The sequence below is a fragment of the Hypanus sabinus genome, chromosome 18 (assembly GCF_030144855.1).
Source record: "Hypanus sabinus isolate sHypSab1 chromosome 18, sHypSab1.hap1, whole genome shotgun sequence".
In the NCBI taxonomy this organism is placed as follows: Eukaryota; Metazoa; Chordata; class Chondrichthyes; order Myliobatiformes; family Dasyatidae; genus Hypanus; species Hypanus sabinus.
The window spans coordinates 64,735,058-64,757,063 of NC_082723.1; the positions used below are offsets into that span (position 1 = coordinate 64,735,058).

The following is a 22,006-nucleotide window of genomic DNA, read 5'->3' on the forward strand; positions in this document are numbered from 1 at the left end:
AACAGGACAACAGGGCAGTAAGGTGTCTGTCCAGGCTCTGGGTATTGAGGAGTCTGACAGCTTGGGGGAAGAAACTGTTACATAGTCTGACTGCTTCGGTGCCTTTTCCCAGATGGCAGGAGGGAGAAGAGATTGTATGAAAGGTGCATGGGGTCCCTCATAATGCTGTTTGCTTTGCGGATGCAGCGTGTAGTAACGTGATAGCGGGAAGAGAGACCCCAATGATCTTCTCAGCTGACCTCACTATCCGCTGCAGGGTCTTGCGATCAGAGATGTCTATATTCTCCAAGGACAGGGTGCTAGCAGAGTACAAAGAATCTTCTAGAAGCACCAATTGCATTTAACGCTTTCTCAACCCTGCCCGTATTCTCAGTGTCATTTGCTCCATCTCCTCTCCCTCAACGAGATGTCCATCATTGCCATCTACTTGCCCTGCACGCCATCTGTAAATGCAATACAGGATTCTGCATTCTTTTTCTTACTGTTGTAACACAAGCTCAGTAAAAGCTGCAAGAAGCTGTAAATTCTGCCAGCTTCATCCTTGACACTGACCTCCCCTGCATCAAGGATATCTTCAAATGGCAATGTCTCAAAAAGGTGGCATCCATTATGAAGCACCCCCATCACCCAGGACATGGCCTCTTCTCATTGCTACCATCAAGGAGTTAGCACAGGAGCCGGAAGACACACACTCAGCGATTCAGGAACAGCTTCTTCTCCTCTGCCATCAGATTTCTGAATAGACAATGAACCCATGAACACTCCCTCAATACTTTCTCTTCTTTTAGCACTACTTGTTTTTAAATGTCTTACTGTAATTTATATTTTATTACTGTATTATATTTCATAATATACTACTGCCACATAACAAATCTCACAACATATGCCTGTGATATCAAACCCGATTCAGGTGGCACGCAGAACTCTTTTCTCTGTACGTGTGACAATAACAAACCAATTCCAGTCCCCTCTCACTCACTTCCTCTGACAGAAGCCTGTGCTGATACACAGCACTGAGTACAGTGGAACATCACAGCAGGTCAGCCCTAACCCACCATTGAGCACATCTACACTGAGTGCTGCTGCAGGAAAGCAGCATTCATCATCAGGGATCTCTGCCACTCAGGAAATGCCCTCTCCTCCTCAAATGGCAGGGTGAATTTGATCACATGGCTCCTTTACCTCAAACTCCCTCATCAAATCCAGTTCCAATCACAAAACCCAATCCAGAATAGCTGAACCCCCCCCCCCCCACAAGTGGGCTCAACCACAAGCTGCTCTAAAAAGCCATCTTCTAGGTATTCTACAGATTCTTTCTTGGAAACCATATCAGCACTAACCTGATTTTCCCCAATATACCTGCATATTGAAATGCCCCATGACTATTGTAAATTTGCCCCTTTAACATGCATTTTCTGTTTCCTGTTGTAATTTGTAGCCCACATCCAGGTTACTGTTCAGAGGCCTGTATACAACTCCCAGGGTACTCTTACCCTTGCAGTTCCTTAACTCTGCAGCAAGGTTCTATACCTTCTGATCCCGTCACCTCTTATGAAGGATTTGATTTCATGTTTACCAACGAAGCCACTCTATCCCCAATCCTTTGCCTTACCTGCCTGTCATTTCAATACAAGGTGTATCCCAACAATGCTCCTTTCTGCCACAACTCAGTGATTCCCACAGTCAAACCCACAATCTCTAACTACGCACAGTCTCATGGCTGTAATTGCTACCAAAGGTGCATCTACTGAATATTGATTTGAAAGGGGGGAGGGTGAATACTTGTGCAATCAATTATTTTGTGTTTTATATTTGTAATCAATTTATATCAGTTTGTAGAGATCGGTTTTCATTTTGATTCTAAAGTCTTTTTCTGGTGATCAGAGTCAAAAAAAGTCAAATTAAATCCACTGTGATTCGATGTTATAAAACAATAAAACATGAACATTTCCAACGGGGGGGGGGGGGGAGATGAATACTTTTTAATAGGCATTGTACAACACTTAACAATCCTGCGTTTGTCATGGCTATGCTAAACACCACATCAGATCAGCTACTGTGCTTGCGTTGTTCGCATTTGCTCATTCCCTTTGGAGGCGTGAATTAGCTCTGCCAGATCCCCTCCACATTTCACACTTCCTCTTCCAGGGAATATACACCAGCTCTGACAGGAAGCAATCTGGAGTTACGTGGATATTAATTCAAACAAGAAACAGTCTTCACTTCACATTGTAAATGTAAACAAGTTCAGTACACTTGCAGTTAGCTTTCATTTTTCATTCTTTACTTCAATTTACTGCTTGCAGTTTACAATGTCACTGCAACCATTGAATCACCTGCTGTTGTTACCTTTGATCTTAAGGGTATAAAAAAATACACAACACCTGGAGTTTGTGAGCCTCTACTGAGAGAGTCTCCAGACTTGCTATCGTCAATAAAGATTTTTTATATCACCAGCTTCAGTGTCTCTCTGGTGACTTTGATCAGTCACAACAAGCATCATCTCCCCCTCTCCCACCTGCATGCCCACCTACCATTTACCTACACAGAATCTGCCATTTAAATACCAGTGTACGTTTTTGGGATGTGGGAGGAAATTGGAGCATTTGACAGTCCCAGGAAGAACGTGCGAACTCCATACAAAAAGGGGGTTGGTATTGAAGGCCAGCACTGAAACTGCTGCTCTGGAACCATCCTTCAAGCTGGTCTATTCCAAAGCTTGAAGACCAAAGCCAAATGTCCAAGTGCAGAGCTCAGATCTCAGGGGCAGGAAGCCTGACGACCAAGGTCAGCGTGTCTGGAGGGAAAAGCCTGAAGGTCAAGTCTGTGACACTGGAGGTCGCCAACTTCCATGGTCTGCTGGTTTGAGGGGCCAGAGTCAAAGACCCCCTGCCAGGGGTTGGAGTGGAGACAGGTCTGTGTGAGTGAGGGAGAGGGTGGAACAGGGGTTTGTGTTATTCTGCTGAACATCTTGAGCATGCTGTGTCGATCGTGGAATGTATGGCAACACTTGCGGGCTACCCCCAACGATCCTTGGGTGTGTTAGTTGTTAAGGCAAACAGCGCATCTCACTGTCTGTTTTGAGGTGCACGCAACTAAATCCGAATCAACAGCTGCTCATTTGACCACGAGACAACAGAATTACACCACTCCACCTGCTTTGCCATTCCATCATGGATAATCATCCCTCCTAAATTCTCCTACCTCCTTCACATAACCTTTGAGGCAATAACTAACCATGAACCTGTCAACCTCCGCTAAGACCATAAAACACAAGGCTAAAACATTGAGTGTGTGCCTTCAGGTTCCTGTACCTCCAACGAGCCCTCATTGCCCAATTACACCTCGGGACAAATTAACCACCAGTACCAACCTGTACATCTTTGGACTGTGGGAGGAAACCCACACAGTCACAGGGAGAACGTACAAACTCCTTATAGAGTGCAGTGGCAATTGAACCCAGGTTGCTGGCTACTGTGGAATCCAGAGCCTGTGAAAGGCTCAGTAAGTTTCCCACGTATGACAGTTAACTATGGCCTTTGGCCCACCCCCCCCCCCCCCAACCAAAGGGTGTCAGAAGTTTAAAATAAAATGGCCTGGGTATGAGATATGGCCAGTTCAGTTTTACTGTACAGGAGTTGGGGGTCTTGCGTGTGAGGTGCAGGGGGTACAGAGGGATTGCAATGAGAGCAGGACCCTCTCCTTGGAGTTTGAGGCCTCTGTTGGAGTATGTGATACTCAAGCCAGTACGCAATAGCCTGTCAGATGCACACCACCTCAATAAGGTAGTGTGAGGAGCCGTCACTGAAGAATCTTTCTAAAACCCTTAAACAGAGAGAAGACAGTCAGAAATGTTGCAGTGACACATCCAGCTTCCTACCCATGGGGTAAGACCATAAGAGATGGGAACAGAATTAGGCCATTCAGCCCATTGCATCTGTTCTGCCATTTCATCATGGCTGATCCATTTCTCTCTCAGCCCCAATCTCCTGCCTTCTCCCCATAACCTTTCATGCCCTGACTAATCAAGAACCTCTGAACCTCTGCCTTAAATGCACCCAAACGACCTGAGCTCCACAGATTCACCGCTATGGCTGAAGAAATTACTTCTCATTTCAGTTCTAAATAGACATCCCTCTCTTTTGAGGCTGTGCCCTCTGGTCTTAGGCTCTTCCCCCACCCCCCACAACTCCCCATAGAAAAAAATCTTCTTCACATCCTTTCTTAGATATGGGCCCTAAAACTGCTCATGATACTGCAAGTAAGGCCTCACCAGTGCCTCTATCTTGTTATTTCATGCTCTCATTATTTGCTGCTATTTATAGTTGCATTTCAACAAGCTGCCATCTTTGATGCTCTTTCGTTGATCCTGTTTACAGTTACTATTCTATAGATTTGCTGAGTATGCCCACAGGATAAAGAATCTCCAGGTTGTACGTGGTGACATGTATGTACTCTGCTAAAAAATTGAACTGTGAACTTTGGTAACAGAACTCTTCTCGCTGGAGCCTCCTGTAACACAACTGGCTTCAGTATGACTAGGTCACAGTTTATTTAAATATTCTTCAACATGAAGCTTTTGTACACAAACTTTAAATATCTATTTATAACCGGGGATCAAGCATGAAATGCAGAGACCGGCTTTAAAAATGCATTTCAGTGAAAGTAATCAAGCGCTCATTGGAAACGTCCAACTGCATCTTCTAGACAGAAGGGACATTGAATTCAGCACCGGCACACACCGAGGCTTTCTAAAATTGGTTCATTTCTTTAGAAATGAGACCATTCAATAACAGTTTCTTTTGCAGAACACAGAAGCAGGTCTCAGCTGCTACTGTACAAAGAAAATAGTTTATATAAAATACCAAATCTGCTTTATGGCAGCAAGACACTAAAGCACACCCGTGTGCAAGATTTATAAAGCATTAAGATCTAAAATGTTCCTAAGATGCAAGGCCAGCTCCATGGTATTTAATGAAATGATGCTTCAAGGCCCGATAGAAGGTTCAGACAGCTTGAAATCCCAAAAATAAATCTCGTCTGTCTCACTGCTTCAGCCAGGGATGTGCTGCAATTGATGCCTTGCTCCTGTCTCCGTAATCATAAAGCAACTCCTCGCCGTCTTTAATGTCCCGAGAGGCAACAAGTATAAGGTGGGGCTTCCCGTCCATGTCATGTAACTTGGTCTGGCAGTTCCCATTCTTACTGTGATTGATCAGACGGCCCAGGCGTGTCGTTTCCTTTGTCGCATCCACACTGCAAATTACGAAATACTAGAATCAGAGGGACCGTTTCTAAACGGACGAAGCAGACATTTCAACTGGATTCAGTATTGGTTTTATGGGAGAAGCCAGGGAGTGGTAGTACAGGGTTGACTCTCTGATGAAAAACAGGGAACTCCAGGAGATATTATACTCAACTAGACAGCTGACATGCAAAATAGCTTTGATGGGCTCCTAACCTGGGATTCATGAACCCCTCAGTTAATGGTAGGGGTCCACAGCATAAAGAGGTTGGGAACCCAATCCACAAGACACAGGAGCAGAATTTGGCCATTTGGCTCACAGTCTGCTCCATCATGGCTGATTTATTATCGCTCTCAATCCAATTCTCCTGCCTGCTCTGTAAACTTCGATACCCTTACTAAAAAGTACCTATCAACATCAATATACCCAATGACTTGGCCTCCACAGCTGTCTGTGGCTAAAGAAATTCCTCCTCATCTGTCCTCCTGTTCTGAGGCTGTGCTCTGTGGTGAGAGGCCTGTCATTCGGCACAGGGCGGAGACTTCAGGCTCTCAGACTGTGGATGAAATTAGGCACACCATTCTCAGGTTCTGAGGAAGGACGAGACTGGAACTGTTAATTCTCACTCTTTCCAGAATCTGTGGAATCAGTATTTCCACAGATTCTGTTTGACCTGCTATTCCACAAATGTTTTCTGAAAAAGAAAACACTGATGCTGCAATCCTCTGCACCAGGGAGCTTCAGAGTCAACACTTCATCGATGATAGTCAAGGAACACATTACAGACCCTTCGGCCCACAATGTGCTGACACTCCTAACCTACTCCAAGATCAATCTAAACATTTCCTCTCACAAAACCCTCAATTTTTCTATCAGCCACATGCCTAAAAGTTTCTTAAGTGCCCTTAATGTATCTATATCTGCCACCACCCCCGGCAGGGCGTTCCACACACCCACCACTCTGACTGCCTCTTGATACTTTCATCCCAACTCCTTAAGGTTATCCCCCCACCCCCACTCCTTGAATGAGCCATTTCCATCCTGGGAAAAAGTCTCCGGCTGTCCACTCAATCTATGCCCCTCATCTTGTACACCTCTATCTATTCACCCCTCATCCTCCTTCGCTCCAAGTATCAGACTTGAAGTACACTTCCTCTTACACAGAGGGGTATGTCAATGAACAGCGTGACACTGACATGCACAACCTTCACATTGTATTGTGTTGTTTTAGACTGTCAGCGGCCACGGTGACAGCACGTCGTACGCAAACACGAAGCCACGAGTGGCAGGTTCACTGGGAGAGCCGGCCGGAGGGGAGGGAGGGCGGGGCTTACCAGTAAGTTTTACTGAGGTACTGGAAATAATACATGTAGCAGCCGGTGGAGGGGTCCTGTGCGTACTCAGTCTCGCGGCTCTTGGCATCGGCAAATTCGATGAGGTCCCCATGGTATTCCACCACAAACTCGCCGCGCTGGAAAGGCTTTGTGGCCACCACACCGCGACCCTTCCCGTCAATCATACTAACCTGAAAGAACAGGTCTACTTAGGAAAAATCACTGTTGACTAAAAATATTGGGCGATCACAGGCAAGCCAGAGTCACTGTTCATAGAAAGCATCACATATACTAATACATTAGTTAATGTTCTGCATTTATAGTTATTATGTCTCTTCAAGTTCAACTTAAATTCATTGACAAAACCATGTTCCTCCAGACCAGTATGTATAAATCACTTACATAATAAAGTAACATTACGACAAATAAATTAACAAATAAGGTGCATTTAGTGCCTTAGGCACATATATATAGCTAGGGTGCAGTACTGTGGTAATTTTACATATTGCACTGTACAGCTGACATACAAAATAAATTCATGACATAGTTGAGTGATGATTAACCCGATTCTGATATTGTGGACTGAGAGTGGGAAGGGGTCAGGGAAAGATCATAAAATATGGGAGCAGAATCAGGCCATTTGGCTCATCAAATCTGCTCCTTCATTTCATCATGGCTGATCCACTTTTCCTCTCAGCCCCAATCTCCTGCCTTCTCCCCGTATCCCTTCATGCCCTGACCAATCAAGAATCTATCAATCTCTACCTTAACTATACACAAGGACTAGGCATCCACAGTTGCCCGAGGCAACAAATTCCACAAATTCACGACTCTCTGGCTAAAGAAGTTCCTCCTCGTCTCCGTTCTACAAGGATGCCCCTCTATTCTGAGGCTGTGTCCTCTGGTCTGAGATACTCCCACCATATCTTCTCCACATCCACCATCAAGGCTTTTCACCATTTGATAGGTTTCAATGAGGTCACCCCTCGTTCTTCTGAATTCCAGTGAATACAGGCCCATCTCTTCACATGAGAATCTATTTAATCCTGGAATCATTTTTATGAATGTCCTTTGAACCTTCTCCAGTTTCAGCACATCCTTTCAAAGATGAAGGGCACAAAACTGCTCACAATACTAAGTGAGGCTATTACATTAACATTATATCCTTTCTTTTATATTCTAGTCCTCTTGAAATGAACACTAACATTGTATTTGCCTTCCTCACCACAGATTCAACCAGCAAATTAACCTTTAGGGAATCCTGCACAAGGACTCCCAAGTCTTTTGGAGCCTCAGATTTTTGTTTTTTTTTTCATTTAGAAGATAGTCTACCCTTTAATTTCTTCTACTAAAATGTATGACAGTACATACATTTCTAGACGCTGTATTCTATCTGCCATTTCTTTGCCCAATCTCCTAATTGAAGTCCTTCTGTAGCCTCTCTACTTCCTCAGGAACTCCCTGCCCCTCCACCTATCTTCATATCGTCTGCAAACTTTGCAACAAAGCCATCAATTCCATCATCCAAATCATTGACATGTAATGCAAAAAGAATCAATCCCAACACAGACCCCTGTGGAACATCACTGGTCCTGGGTAGCTAAGCAGAAAAGGCTCCCTTTATTCTCACTCTTTGCCTCTTGCCAAACAGCCACTGCTTTATCCATCCATTCCTGTAACAGCATGGGCTCATTGCTTTTTAAGCAGCCTAATGTGTGGCACCTTGTCAAAGGCCTTCTGAAAATCCAAATACACATCAATTGATTCTCCTTTATCTATCCTGCTTGTTATTTCTTCAAAGAATACCAACAGATTTGTCAGGAAAGATATTCTCTTGAGGAAATCATGCTGGATATGGCCTATTTTATCATGTGCCTTTATGTACCCTAATCTATATCCTTAACAATTGACTGCAACATCTTCCCAACTACTGGCCTATAATTTCCTTTCTTCTGCCTCTCTCCCTTCTTGAAGGATGTAGTGACATTTGCAGTTTTCCATCTTCCAGAACCTAGTGATTCTTGAAAGATCATTACTAATGTCTCCACAATTTCTTCAGCCACCTCTTTCTGAATCCAGGGTGTACACCATCTGGTCCAGGTGACTTATCTACCTTCAGACCTTTCTGTTTCCCAAGCACCTTCTCCTTGGTAATGGTAACTACACACTTCATGACCCCCAACACCTGGAGCCTCCACCATACTGCTTGTGTCTTCTACAATGAAAACGGATACAAAATACTTGCTCAGTTCATCCACCAATCCCTTGAGCCCCATTTCTACCTCTCCAGCATCTTTTTTCAGCTACCAATATCCATTCTCGCCCCTCTTTTACACGTTATGTATCTGAAGAAACTTCTGGAATCCTCTAATATTATTGGTTAGTTTACTTTTGTATTCCATCTTGACCTTCTTAATGACTTTTTTTTTAGTTGCCTTCTGTTGGCTTTTAAGAGCTTTCCATTCCTCCAACTTCCCACTAAATTTTGTTCTATTATATGCCCTCTTTGGCTTTTATGTCGGCTTTGACCTCTTGTCAGCCATGGTTGTGTTATCTTTCCTTCAGGATACTTTTACCTCTTTGGGATGTATATATCCTGAGCCTTCCGAATTGCTTCCAGAAATTCCAGGCATTGCTGTTCTGCTGTCATCCTTGCCAGTGTTATTTTATAACCATATAACAATTACAGGATGGAAACAGGCCCTTCTAGTCCGTGCCGATGCTTACTCTCACCTAATCCCACCGACCCGCACTCAGCCCATAACCCTCCATTCCTTTCCTGTCCATATACCTATCCAATTTTACTTGGAATGACAATACTGAACCTGCCTCTACCATTTCTACTGGAAGCTCGTTCCACACAGCTACCACTCTGAGTAAAGAAATTCCCCCTCGTGTTACCCTTAAACTTTTGCCCCCTAACTCTCAATTCATGTCCTCTTGTTTGATTCTCTCCTACTCTCAATGGAAAAAGCCTATCCACATCAACTCTATCTATCCCCCTCAATTTTAAATACCTCTATCAAATCCCCCCCTCAACCTTCTACACTCCAAAGAATAAAGACCTAACTTGTTCAACCTTTCCCTGTAACTTGGGTGCTGAAACCCAGGTAACATTCTAGTAAATCTTCTCTGTATTCTCTCTATTTTGTTGACATCTTTCCTATAATTCAGTGACCAGAACTGTACACAATACACCAAATTCGGCCTTACCAATGCCTTGTACAATTATAACATTACATCCCAACTCCTATACTCAATGCTCTGATTTATAAAAGCCAACATACCAAAAGCTTTCTTCACCACCCTATCCACATGAGATTCCACCTTCAGGGAACGAAGCACCTTTATTCCTAGATCACTCTGTTCTACTACATTCTTCAATGCCCTACCATTTACCATGCATGTCCTATTTGGATTATTCCTACCAAAATGTAGCACCTCACACTTAACAGCATTAAACTCCATCTGCCATCATTCAGCCCACTCTTCTAGTTGGTCTAAATCTCTCTGCAAGCTTTGAAAACCTACTTCATTATCCACAATGCCACCTACCTTAGTATCATCAGTATACTTACTAATCCAGTTTACCACCCCATCATCCAGATCATGAATGTATATGACAAACAACATTGGACCCAGTACAGATCCCTGAGGCACCCCGCTAGTCATCGGCCTCCAACCTGACAAACAGTTATCCACCACTTTCTAATCAGTTCTGGCCAAATCCTCTCTCATGCCTCTGTAATTGCCTTTACTACACTGAGGTACTGATACTTCTGACTTTAGCATCTCCTTCTCAAATTTCAGGGTGAATTCGATCATATTATGTTAACTTGTGCCAAAGTGTTCTTTTACCTTAAGCTCTCTAAACAATTCTGGTCCATTGCACGACACCCAATCCAGAATAGTGGATCCCCCACTGGGCTCAATCACAAGCTGCTCTAAAAGTCATCTTGTAGGCATTCCAGAAACTCACCCTCTTGGAATCCAGCACCAACCTGATTTTCCCCAATCTACCTGCATATTGAAATTCCCCATGGCTATCGTAATATTACCCTTTTGAAATGAATTTTCTATCTCCCGTTGTAATTTGTAGGTCACATCCTTACTATGTCTTGGGGTCTGCATAAATCTCCCATCAGGGTCTTTCACCCTTGCAGTTTCTTAGCTCTGCCCACAATGACTCCACAGCTTTCTGACCCTATGTCACCTTTTTCTAGTGATTTAATTTTATTTTTTAAAACCAGAGCAACATTGCCCCCTCTGCCTTCCTGCCTATCCTTTTGATACAATGTGTACCCTTGGACATTAAGCTCCCAGCTATAATCTTTCAGTGATGCCTACAACATAATACATACCAATCTGTAACTGTGCTACGTTAATTTACCTTGTACCGTATACTGCACACATTCAAATACAACACCTTCGGTACTGTATGCATCCTTTTCAATTTTGTCTGGAGGTCTCCCAGACTTCCTACAGCCCACACAGAACACAACGCTGTCCCTGGAGACATTCTCACTCAACTATTATGTCCTAATAGATGAGGAATGAACAAATAAGTAGAGAGAGTGCAACTTTTGCACAGTACCGTACAATAAGGGTCAAAAGGTAAATAGTATGATGCCTCTGGTGCTTCATACGTGATCAGACCTGGATGATGGCAGAGAGTTCAGTTGTCTCACAGCCTGGTGGGGGGGGGGGGGGGGGGAGAAGAGAGAGAGAGAGAGAAAAGCTGTTTCCCATCCTAACAGTTGTTGTCCTAATGCTACGGTACCTCCTGTTGGAGAGTGGAGGCGGGGTGGGTTATTAAAGTGATTGTTGGGACGGATGGGAGAGATCACTGAGAATGCTGAGGGCTCTGTGTACACAGCACTCTGGATAAATCTCAGATAGGTGTAATGGATTCCTTCAGCAGTCCTCACATCGTTTTGTAGGGTCTTTTGGTCAGAAGCCTTGCAATTCCCATAACAGACGGTGATGCAGCTGGTCTGGGCACTCTCAATGGTGCTCCTGTAAAATTTAGAGTTAGCATCTGGGGGGGGGTGGGTGGGGGGGGCGGGGAGAAGAGAGAGAATGACTTGCTTGCCTCAATCTCTTCAAGTGGAGATCCTGCTGTGCTTTCTTGACAAAAGAGGTGGTGTTGAGGGGCAAGGTGAGATCGTCAGTTACATACACAACACTCCTGATAAATATCTCTAATGGGTGGAAAAGAGACCTTACCGTTTCCCATCCTAATGGTCCTATGGTACCTCCTGCCCAATGGTAGGGGGTCAAAGAGTTTGTTCCCAACACTTTTTTTTATATAAAAGGAGCTGCATCAGATCTGGATTAATGATAATTTTGCTCTTCTTTACATTTCTGTAAAGATTAGATAATTACACATTAGATAATCTTGACAAATAACTCCTGCCACCCATAACAATCTGGTCTCCAACTCTGCAATAAAAAAAAGTTTAAATGTGTCAGGGAGATGAGATTGCTCCCGTTCCTGTCCACTGCCAGTGTGGACATTCCAGCCCTGACTGGCTCAAACTGAACCCAGATGTGAAGCCCAGCCCAGCACGTCAAGAGTAATATAACAGTACCTTCATTCCTTCTTCCTTCCCAGTCTGAATCAATTCATCAATTATTTTCTTTTCTTCTGACTGTTGGCAGAATAGAAGTGATTAAGTCATCAGGTCACTGGAGGATTACAGGCCTCTTGGCCAGCAACCAGTGAGAGAAACACTCAATCTCACTGGGCATGCTCCTCTTATCTAATCCCTTCTTCAGTTCTTTACCTCTTCCCCGCCTGGTCTCAACCTTCACCTTGGAGTAACCCCATCCCTCCCCCCCACCCTCCTTATTCTGGCCTCTTCCCCGTTTCCGGTCCCGATGAAGAGTCTCGGCCTGAAAAGCCAACTGTTTATTCATTTCCATAGATGCTGCCTGACCTTAAAGAAAGCTTTTGGCACAATGCCCTTCATAAATCAAAGTACTGAGCACAGGAGATAAGATGTTAAGTGAGTGGTGATGAGCTGCAAGAAGCAGGTTACAATTTCGTATATAGTTTGTAAGTAAGAGGAGTGTTAATATATCTTTATTCTTGTTGAGTACAGGAGATGGGATGTTATATTGAATTTGCATAAGACACTGGTGAGGCGCAATTTGTTTGAGCACCAACCTACAGAAAAGACATAAACATGGCTGAAAGAGTACAGAAAAAATGTACAAGAATGTTGCTGGGCCTGGAGGAGCCGAGTTGTGAGGAAAGATTGAATAGGTTAGGACTTCTTGCAAGGTTTTTTCTCCCCCACTGATATTGGGTGGGACTACAACCAGAAGTCATGGTTTAAGGGTGAAAGGTGAAAGGTTTTAATTAAGGGGAACACGAGGGAAACTTCTTCAGTCAGAGGGCGGTGAGAGTGTGGAACGAGCTGCCAGCGCAAGTGCTGCATGTGAGCTTGATTTCAATGCCAAGAGAAGCTTAGATAGATGCATGAATGGTAAGAGTACGGAGGGCTGTGGTCCCAATGCAGGTCGATGAGAGTAGGCAGTTTAAATGATCCCGCGTGGACTAGATGGGCTGAAGGGCCTGTTTCTGTGCTGTACTTTTCTATGACTCTATGACCTGCTGAGTTCCTCCTGCATTGCGTGTGTGTGAGAGTGAGTGAGTGGAGCTTTGGGCTTCCAGCATCTGTACAATCTCGGCTTACCTTCAGCTGTCCTTCACACTTCCTATGGCTCCTCCGGATTGGGTAGTAATCAGTGACCTTGCGGTACCTGCCCGCTGGGCTTTTCGCACTGGTAGAGACAGACGAGAGCATTCAATCCCAAAGCAGCAGCGATCAATAAATTTTAATACTGAGGTACATGTATGTCACCATTTACAACCGAGATTCATCATCTTACAAGCAAACTCAATAAATCCAATAACCACAGAATCAATGGAAGACCACACCAACAGGGTGCACAACTAGTGTGCAAAAGACAACAAACTGTGCAAATACAGAAAGAAAAATAAGCAATAAATAGAGAACATGAGATGATGAGAATTTGAAGGGTGAGCCCATAGGTTGTGAGGACAGTTCAGTGATGGGGTGAGGGAGGGAAGAAATTAAGTTGAATGAAGTTACCCCCTTTGGTTCAAGAAACTGATGGTTGAGGGGTAGTAACTGCTCCTGAACATGGGGGTGAGAGTCCGGAGGCTCTTGTACCTTCATCCTGATGCAGCAGTGAGAAGAGAGCATGGCCTGGGTGGTGGGGGTCCCTGATTATGGATGCTGCTTTCCTATGAAAACGTTTCATGCAGATGCACTCAATGATGGGGTGGGCATTACCCATGATGGACTGGGCCATATCCACTACTTTTTGTAGGATTTTCCATTCAAGGTAATGGGTGTTTCCATACCAGGCTGTGATGCAGCCAGTCAATACACTCTCCACTACAGCGTAGATGTTTCAGTCCTGCCTTGCTCAGCCATAGCAGCCATGACCAGAGCCAGCCCAGTTCCGCCACAGTCAGACAGATGGCACATTTTCTTGACTATTCCATGTTGTTTTTATTAAACCCACAACCCGCTTTCAATTCAAGGTATTACACTGTATCACAATAAACTGTCCCAGGAGCGGGTGGTGGGGGAGCGGCACGAGACTGGGGCCATTACCTTTGGAATCAGAGGCCAGGCTATCACTTTAGAGTCCAGGGCTTCCCAGTCTGGGGTCCACTGACCCCTCCATTAATGGTACGGGATCAATGAATCTGAAAGGTTGGGAGCCCCAAGTTTAGACCACAAGACATAGGAGCAGAATTATGAAATTCAGCCCATCAAGTCTGATCTACCACTCCATCATGGGCAATTTAATTCTCAGCCCCATTCTCCCCATAACCATTAGACACCCTGACTAATCAAGAACCTATCAATCTCTACTTTAGATATCCCCAATGACTTGGCCTCCACAGCCAAGATTCACCACCCTCTGGCTAAAGTTGCTCCTGGTCTCGGTTCTAAAGGGACGTCCTCTATTCTGAGGCTGTGCCCTCTGGTCCTAGACTACCCAATGACAGAAAACACCCTCTTCATGAATATTCTATTGTGACCTTCCAATATTCGATAGGTTTCAATGAGAAAGGGGATGTCAGAGGCAAGTGATGGGTGTGTGGAACACAGCCCAGTGGAGGGTAGAGACAGATACTGTACATTCAGGACATTTAAGACACTCGAGGCAGAAAAATGAAGAACTACCTGGAAGAGAAGGGTCAGATTGATCTTAGAGTAGTTTAAAAGGTTGGCACAACAAGTGGGCTGGAAAGCCTGTACTGTGCTGCAGCTGGACAGCAGGTTATCGGAGCTTTACTCTGCAACATGGGAATGTGAGAGCCCACTCTGGGGGGGGGGGGGGCAGTAAATAGACCAGAGCACCAAAGGCTACAGATGAATAGGTTAGCAGAGATGGAACATGGGTCACCATGGATAGGTGGGCTATGAAAACGTAAATTACTTAAAAAGAGAACGAGACAAACTTAAGTAGAAAAATACCCCAGTATATTAAAAAAAAGCAGGAAGGATAAGTAATGTTGAACATCACAAAGAGCAAGGAGAATAAACATTGGGAGATAACAATCCAACATTAGGGGCACTCAATAAGGATACTGCTATACTTAGAAGGTTATGCAAAACGAGCAACACATTCACTGGAATGGTAGGGTTGAACCCACCCTCAACTGTAGAGAGACAAGGCAGGTATGGAAGTGTGTTCCCTCTAATCGGGGTATCTGATACCAGGGCATCGTTTCAGCTTAAAAAGGTGCCCATTTCAGAATGAAGAGGAATTTCTTCACTCCGAGATTTGTGACTCTACCGGATTTTCTACCGGAGAACTTTGCAGGTGAAACCATTTGAGAGATCGAGTGACTGAGAGCTTTAAACTGTAGAGTGTCCAGGGGCATGGGAAGAGAACTGTGATACTGATACCAAGGTCAGCCTAGATCATATGACTAGCAGAACAGGCTTGATGGGCTGAAGAGTATCATCCTGCTGCTCTTTGTGATAGAATAGGACAGTCCCTTTATCCCATGATATTGCCCTGACCCTTCAACCTACTCTGAGGTCAATCTAACCCTTCCCTTCCCCCTTAGCCCTTTATTTTTTCTCTTCCATAACAAATCTTAATCCAAGTTATCAGAAACCCACTCAGTGAGGAGGAAGAGCCTAGGCACAAGTGAGGTGCAGGATCACAGGGTGACATAGTGGTTAGCATGACCACTTTTATAGTGCCAATAATCCAGGTTCAATTCCCGCCGCAGTCTGAAAGGAGTCTGTACATTCTCCCCCGTGACCACGCGGGTTTCCTCCCACATTCCAAAAGACGTATGGGTTAGTAGGTTGATTGGGCAGCGCAGGCTCATTCAGCAAGGGTCTGTTACTGAGCCATACCTCTAAAATAAAAATACACAAGGAAGTCAATGTGCAGAGTTTAACTTACGGTGTGCGTTTCCGAGGCTTCCCGATACACTTCGTTGGAACACATTTTGCATTTGCTTTTGTGCTTTTGCTCCTCCCGGGAGGCTGAGCAGCAGACTTGCTCTTTTTCTGGGATTTGCCCCTAGCGAGCGAGGCAGTCGTTGCAGTCTCTGCTCCTTCCTCACTTGTACTTCTTTCCCTACTCGTCTCTTTAGTCGACTTTGTGGAATTGCCAGCAGTGGCAATACAAATCTTCTGTTCATCTGCAATAATAGGGTATTTAAATACAAACATGTACTGTCTTTAAACTGTCAGGTAAGGGTTTTTTTTCCCATAAGTACAAGAACAAGACTAGACCAATTGCAGTTGCCTGTAGGATGTGAAGAAATGATTGATTAGAGAGATTCAATCACAAATTTCTGTAGTTGTACCATGGAAAGCATACCAACTGTCTGCCTCATTGTCTGGTATGGGATGGGGGAGGGCACTGCACAGGATCATAAAGCTGCAGAGTGTCGTAAACTCAGTCAGCACCGTCATGAGCTCTATTCTTCCCAGTATCCAAACAGGCAGCATCCTTCATTAAGGACCCCCACCACCCAGGCCATGCCTTGTTCTGATTGCTTCCATCAGGAAGGAGATGAAGGAACCTAAAGGCCCACCCTCAGTGATTCAGAAACAGTCTCTGCCAGATTTCTGAATGGACAATGAACTCATGAACACTACCATACTATTCTTCCCCTTAGTTATTTACACACACAATGCAAGACATAATAAAAACTGTAAATTACAGTAAATATGTACACATACATCTTACTGTAATTTAGTTTTATTATGTATTGCAATGCACTGCTGCCACAAAACAATGAAGTTCACAACATATACCAGTGATATTAAACTAGATTCTGATCGGTTCTGCTGAAGAGCCCAAAAGACACACTGGGCTGATGGGTAGCTGCCAAGGTAATCAAATTCAATAAATTTAAACATCTGTACAAACGAAACTATCCTATTGCGGATCCAACAGGCAAAGTCTCAAACTGTTGTTCAGAGTTAGGTCACTCAATAGTTGTTGGTCTGAGCAGAGATGTGAAATAACTACAGGCACAAAAACAGAAGTGGACAGGTTGGAGGTGAGAATCACTTTACTCTGCAAAGATACAAAACAAGATTTCTCAGACGAAATCAGTTATTCCACTTGCTGTGGGCGAGTAAGAAAGTTTCTGTAGTCATTATTACCGCCTTTGTGAGATCGCATACTCAAGCTAGTCGCCCAAACAGGAGTTTCAGCCTGCTTCTGCCCGATTTTCCTGCAGGAGCTTAGGCTATTGTTTTTACTCATCAATCACTAACTATATACTAATTAGGAGTTTGCAGAGATTTGGCATGACATTGGAAACTCTGACAAGCTTCTATAGATGTGTAGTGCAGAGTACATTGACTGCTGCATCACAGTCTGGTATGGAAACACCAATGACCTTGAATGGAAAATCTCACAAAAAGTAGTGGATACAGCCCAGTCCATCACGGGTAAAGCCCTCCCAACCACTGAGCACATCTACATGAAACACTGTCACAGGAAAGCAGCATCCATCATCAGGGACTCCCACAACCCAAGACATGCTCTCTACCCGCTGCTGCCATTGGGGAGGTGGTACAGGAGCCTCAGGACCCACACCTCCACATTCAGAAACAATTACTCCTCAACCATCAGGCTCTTGAACCAAAGGGGATAAGTTCACGCAACTTCACCTGCTCCATTATTGAAGTGTTTCCATATCCTATGTGGGAACATAATCTGCACGCTCTCAATATTATTTATTTATTTATTTTGTATTAGCAGAGCTTGTTGGTTTCTGTAGTCTGGTTGAAAGCCCTAACTGGACATGCTGATTGGTCCTGTTATGGTTATTATTCTATGGATTTAGTGGGTATGCCCACAGGAAAATGAATCTCAGCATTATATATGGTGACATACAAGTACTTGGATAATAAATTTACTTTGAACTTTAATGAGTTGGAAATTGGGTGAATAAGTGTACTATCAATTGCTACAGAGCTCCTTTGAGGAGCTTGACTGGGTAACTGACTGAAGTGCATTAGCTGGCTGCGGAATATGTGAAATGGATCTCTGTTCAAAGTGGCAATGTTTCACTGTGCCGATGGATGAATAATTGTGACCATTGCTCAATCCCGACGTCCGCCACTGTCTGATTTGTGTCACTTCCGTGACCATGTACGTCTTAAATGTGAGATTCTGCAGACGCTGGAAATCCAGCACAATGCACAAGTCCCTCTGTTCACTACTATTTACTGGGCACGTCCTAGCCCCAGTTGACTCCCCAGATTCTACAGATGCTAGAAATCTTGAGCAAATCTGCTAAATTCCTCCAGCATCATGTGTATGTTTCCCAAAATAAATCACCTCCCACTTGACGGAATTAAACTGGTCTTCAAATTCACACATCACAATTCAGATCTTTGAAATAAAAAAAGGATTTCATGAAATAGAGACACCATTTCTCCCAATAAATCGGATTAAAAAGATAAAGTCGTCGAGGCTGAAGGCGAAGGATGAACCAGTGTTCCACTTACTACTCCGCGAACCTTTACTCACCTCAGAGCTGAACTGCGGTTCACTTTTATGTAATTTGCTTAACTACTTTTTTTTTTAAAAATTGCTTGCTTTCGTTCTTTCTTTGCACATTGAACCTAAGACTGCTCGTGGTATGGGCTTTTTTGTGATTTCTATTGATTTTTGCCTGCCATCAAGGCGGATGGATGGATCTCTCACCCCCTCCCCTCCAACCTCTCCGTCTCCTCCAGGATCTGCCAGCCCCTACCTGCCATCTTCCCTTTACAGCCCTGATGCAGTTTCTTGACCCAGAGATCACAGTGCTGCTGACCCACTGAATTCCTCCAACAACTAGAGGCGGGTTCGGTATTGTCATTTAAAGCAAAATTGGACAGGTATATGGACAGGAAAGGAATGGAGGGTTATGGGCTGAGTGCAGGTCAGTGGGACTAGGTGAGAGTAAGCATTCGGCACAGACTAGGAGGGCCAAAATGGCCTGTTTCCGTGCTGTAATTGTTATATGGTTAACTTGTCTCTTGCTCCCAATTCAAGTGGTCTGCTGTCACAGAGTTTTAGCTTGCCTATCTAATTATACCCAACGCCTGCCCTAGCAGGTGAAACCAGCTCTGGCAGACCGGGAGGTGAGATCCAGCAGCAGGAGGATGGTTCTGCAATGCTCCGTGGAGAGCGAAGGGCATGACAAGGGGCATAGACATCCACTGCAACCAAGGAAGACCCCAGTTTACTTTGACTACTTGTACCACTGGATCCGGACTTGAGGTCAAGACAGTGCAACTGACTGCAGTCCATCGTCTTGTCCACTTTAAAAACTCTCCCAACCAGGTCTCCTGTCATCATCGGATACGACAGACACCTGCTATCAAATTATCTAAAACATCAGAGACCAAACCTGCTTGTGAAAGATGCACAGGTGAAGACCTGACATACCTCCTCGCCGCCTCGGAGTTTCACATTTAACTGTGTACTTTACTTGGAGCTTCATTTGATTCTTCAAAGTTGCAGAGTTTTCATCTTGCAGTGGGACACGTTTAGAACGTGTTTGCTTGGAGGCTAGGCACAGGGTCTTCAGTTTATTAGGTGCAATTCCATAGTGAAGCAGGCAAGGGAGAAGAAAAGGAAAACTTATTAATCATTTCACTGGGATATTGCAAAGTGCCTCTTAACAATTTTAATATAGATTACAAATTTAAATCTACATTAAAGATCAGTTTTTACTATTTACAATTTGCATACAGGAGTCACACCTTCACAGTAATACCATATATGAGTTGCATACCTGAACAACTGCAGATTTGTGGTCGTGAATGGAGCACAGAGAGGTCAGGGAGAGCCACACTACACATGCAAAAACTTTGAGAACCAGCTTTAAAGTGTATGGTCAAGCATTTTGATAGAAGAAATGAAAGTGCAGAATATTTTCTAAATGGAGACAAAATTCAAGAATCTGAGGTGCAAAGAGTCTTGGGAGTCCTTGAGCAGGATTCCCTGAAGGTTAACCTGCAAGCTGAGTCAGTGCTGAGAAATGCAAACATGATGCTAGCATTTATTTTGAGAAGACTACAATATAAAAAGCAAGGATGTAATGTTGAGACTTTATAAAGTACTGGTGAGATCTCACTTGGAGTATCATGAGCAGTTTTGGGCCCCCTATCTTAAAAAGGACATGCTGACATTGGAGAGGGTTCAAAGGAGGTTCACAAAAATGGTTCAGGGGTTGAAAGGCTTGTCATACAAGGAGTGAGTGATGGCTCTGGCCCTCTACTCTCTGGAATCCAGAAAAATTGTATGGGGGTCTTATTGAAATCTATCATATGTTGAAAGGCCTCGATAGAGTGGATGTAGAGAGGATGTTTCCTATGGTGGGCGAGTCTAAAACCAGAGGACAGACTCAGAATAGAGGGATGTCCACTTAGAATGGAGTTGAGGAGGAATTTCTTTTGCCAGAGAGTGGCAAATCTGTAGAATTTGTTGCCACAGGCAGCTGTGAAGGTCAAGTCATCGGGTACATTTAAGGCAGAGGGTGATGAATTCTTGATTGGTCAGGGAGAAGGCAGGAGATTGGGGCTGAGGGAAATGGATCAGCCATGAAGAAATGGCAGAGCAGGCTCGATGAATTACTGTCTGGTATGGAAATATCAATGCCCAACAACAGAAAAGCCTACAAGTAGCGGATACAGCCCAATGCATCATATGAAAAGCCCTCTCTGCCATTAATCACAAATCCAGTAAGCACTGCCACAGGAAAGCAACATCCATCAAGGAGGACCCCCATCATCCAGGAGGCCATTCTCTCCTCTCGCTGCTGTCACTGGGAAGGAGGCACAAAAGACCTGGGTCCCACAAGTTCAGGAATAGATATTACCCCTCAACCATCTGGCTCTTGAACTGGTGTGGGCAGCTTCACTCAACTGGTCATTGGACTCACTTTCAAGGACTCTGCAACTCATGCTCTCAGTATTATTTATTTTCTCTTTTTGTGCTTGCCCAGTTTGTCGTCTTTGCACATTGGTAGTTTGTCAGTCTGTGTATAGTTGCTCAAAGTAAATTTATTATCAGAGTACATCAATATCACCATATACAACCCTCTTCTTGTGGGCATAGTCAATCTATGGAATAACAACAATATCAATGAAAGACCGCCCTACTAGGGCACTCAGAGTGCAGAAGACAAAAACTGTGCAAATACAAAAGAAATAATAACAAATAAGCATCAAATATCGAGAATGTGAGATAAAGAGTCCTTGAAACTGAGTCCATTGGCTGTGGGAACAGTTCAGTGATGGGCAAGTGAAGCTACACAAGAACATCAGAAACGAGTGAAGTTATTGCCTTTGTTCAAAAGCCTGATGGTTAAGAGGTAATAACTGTCCCTGAACCTGATGGTAGGGTCCCTGATAATGGATGCTGAGTTCTTGTGAAAGTGTTTCACGTCAAAATGCTCAGTGGTGAGGAGGGCTTTACCCGTGATAGTTTTTCACCAATTCTATTGTATTCCTTTGTTTCTACCATGAATGACCACAAGAAACTTAATCTCAGGGTGACATAAGATATTTACTCTGAACTTTGTAAGGTTGCTTCAAACCTTCCTTCAGTATTCCACAACCCTTGTATTATATTAGACTTAATTATATGCCACAGGTCAACCCACTGGACTTCACACATTAGGCTTTCCAGGTACCAGAACAGCTCCTTTGCTGGGACAATGGAGGAGACCAGACCAGAAGTAGGATGGGAATTAAAAAACAGATTAGGAAGAGCTCAGGGTTAGTACCTTTACAAAGAGCAGCAACCCTCAGTTGCCTGCTTGAGCACCTCTATCTTACAATCAGATAACATTGGCTTTTGCATGCACGTTGGAACATTGTGAAATACATTGGCTGC

At 44.1% G+C, this 22,006-nt stretch overlaps 1 protein-coding gene across 2 annotated transcripts in view; it reads right to left on the reverse strand.

The window, feature by feature from the left end:
* Positions 1–2,262: 2,262 nt before the first annotated feature.
* Positions 2,263–22,006, reverse strand: part of LOC132407695 (N-lysine methyltransferase KMT5A-like) — a 29,096-nt gene continuing 9,352 nt past the window's right edge. For both annotated transcript variants that reach the window (XM_059994552.1, XM_059994550.1), the window contains exons 3-8: positions 19,553–19,688; positions 16,052–16,292; positions 13,282–13,369; positions 12,172–12,231; positions 6,581–6,771; positions 2,263–5,256 (exon numbers count right to left, since the gene is read on the reverse strand). In XM_059994552.1, the coding sequence (XP_059850535.1) occupies positions 5,046–5,256; positions 6,581–6,771; positions 12,172–12,231; positions 13,282–13,369; positions 16,052–16,292; positions 19,553–19,688 (927 nt within the window). In that variant the 3' untranslated portion in view covers positions 2,263–5,045. The remainder of the gene's footprint in view (positions 5,257–6,580; positions 6,772–12,171; positions 12,232–13,281; positions 13,370–16,051; positions 16,293–19,552; positions 19,689–22,006) is intronic.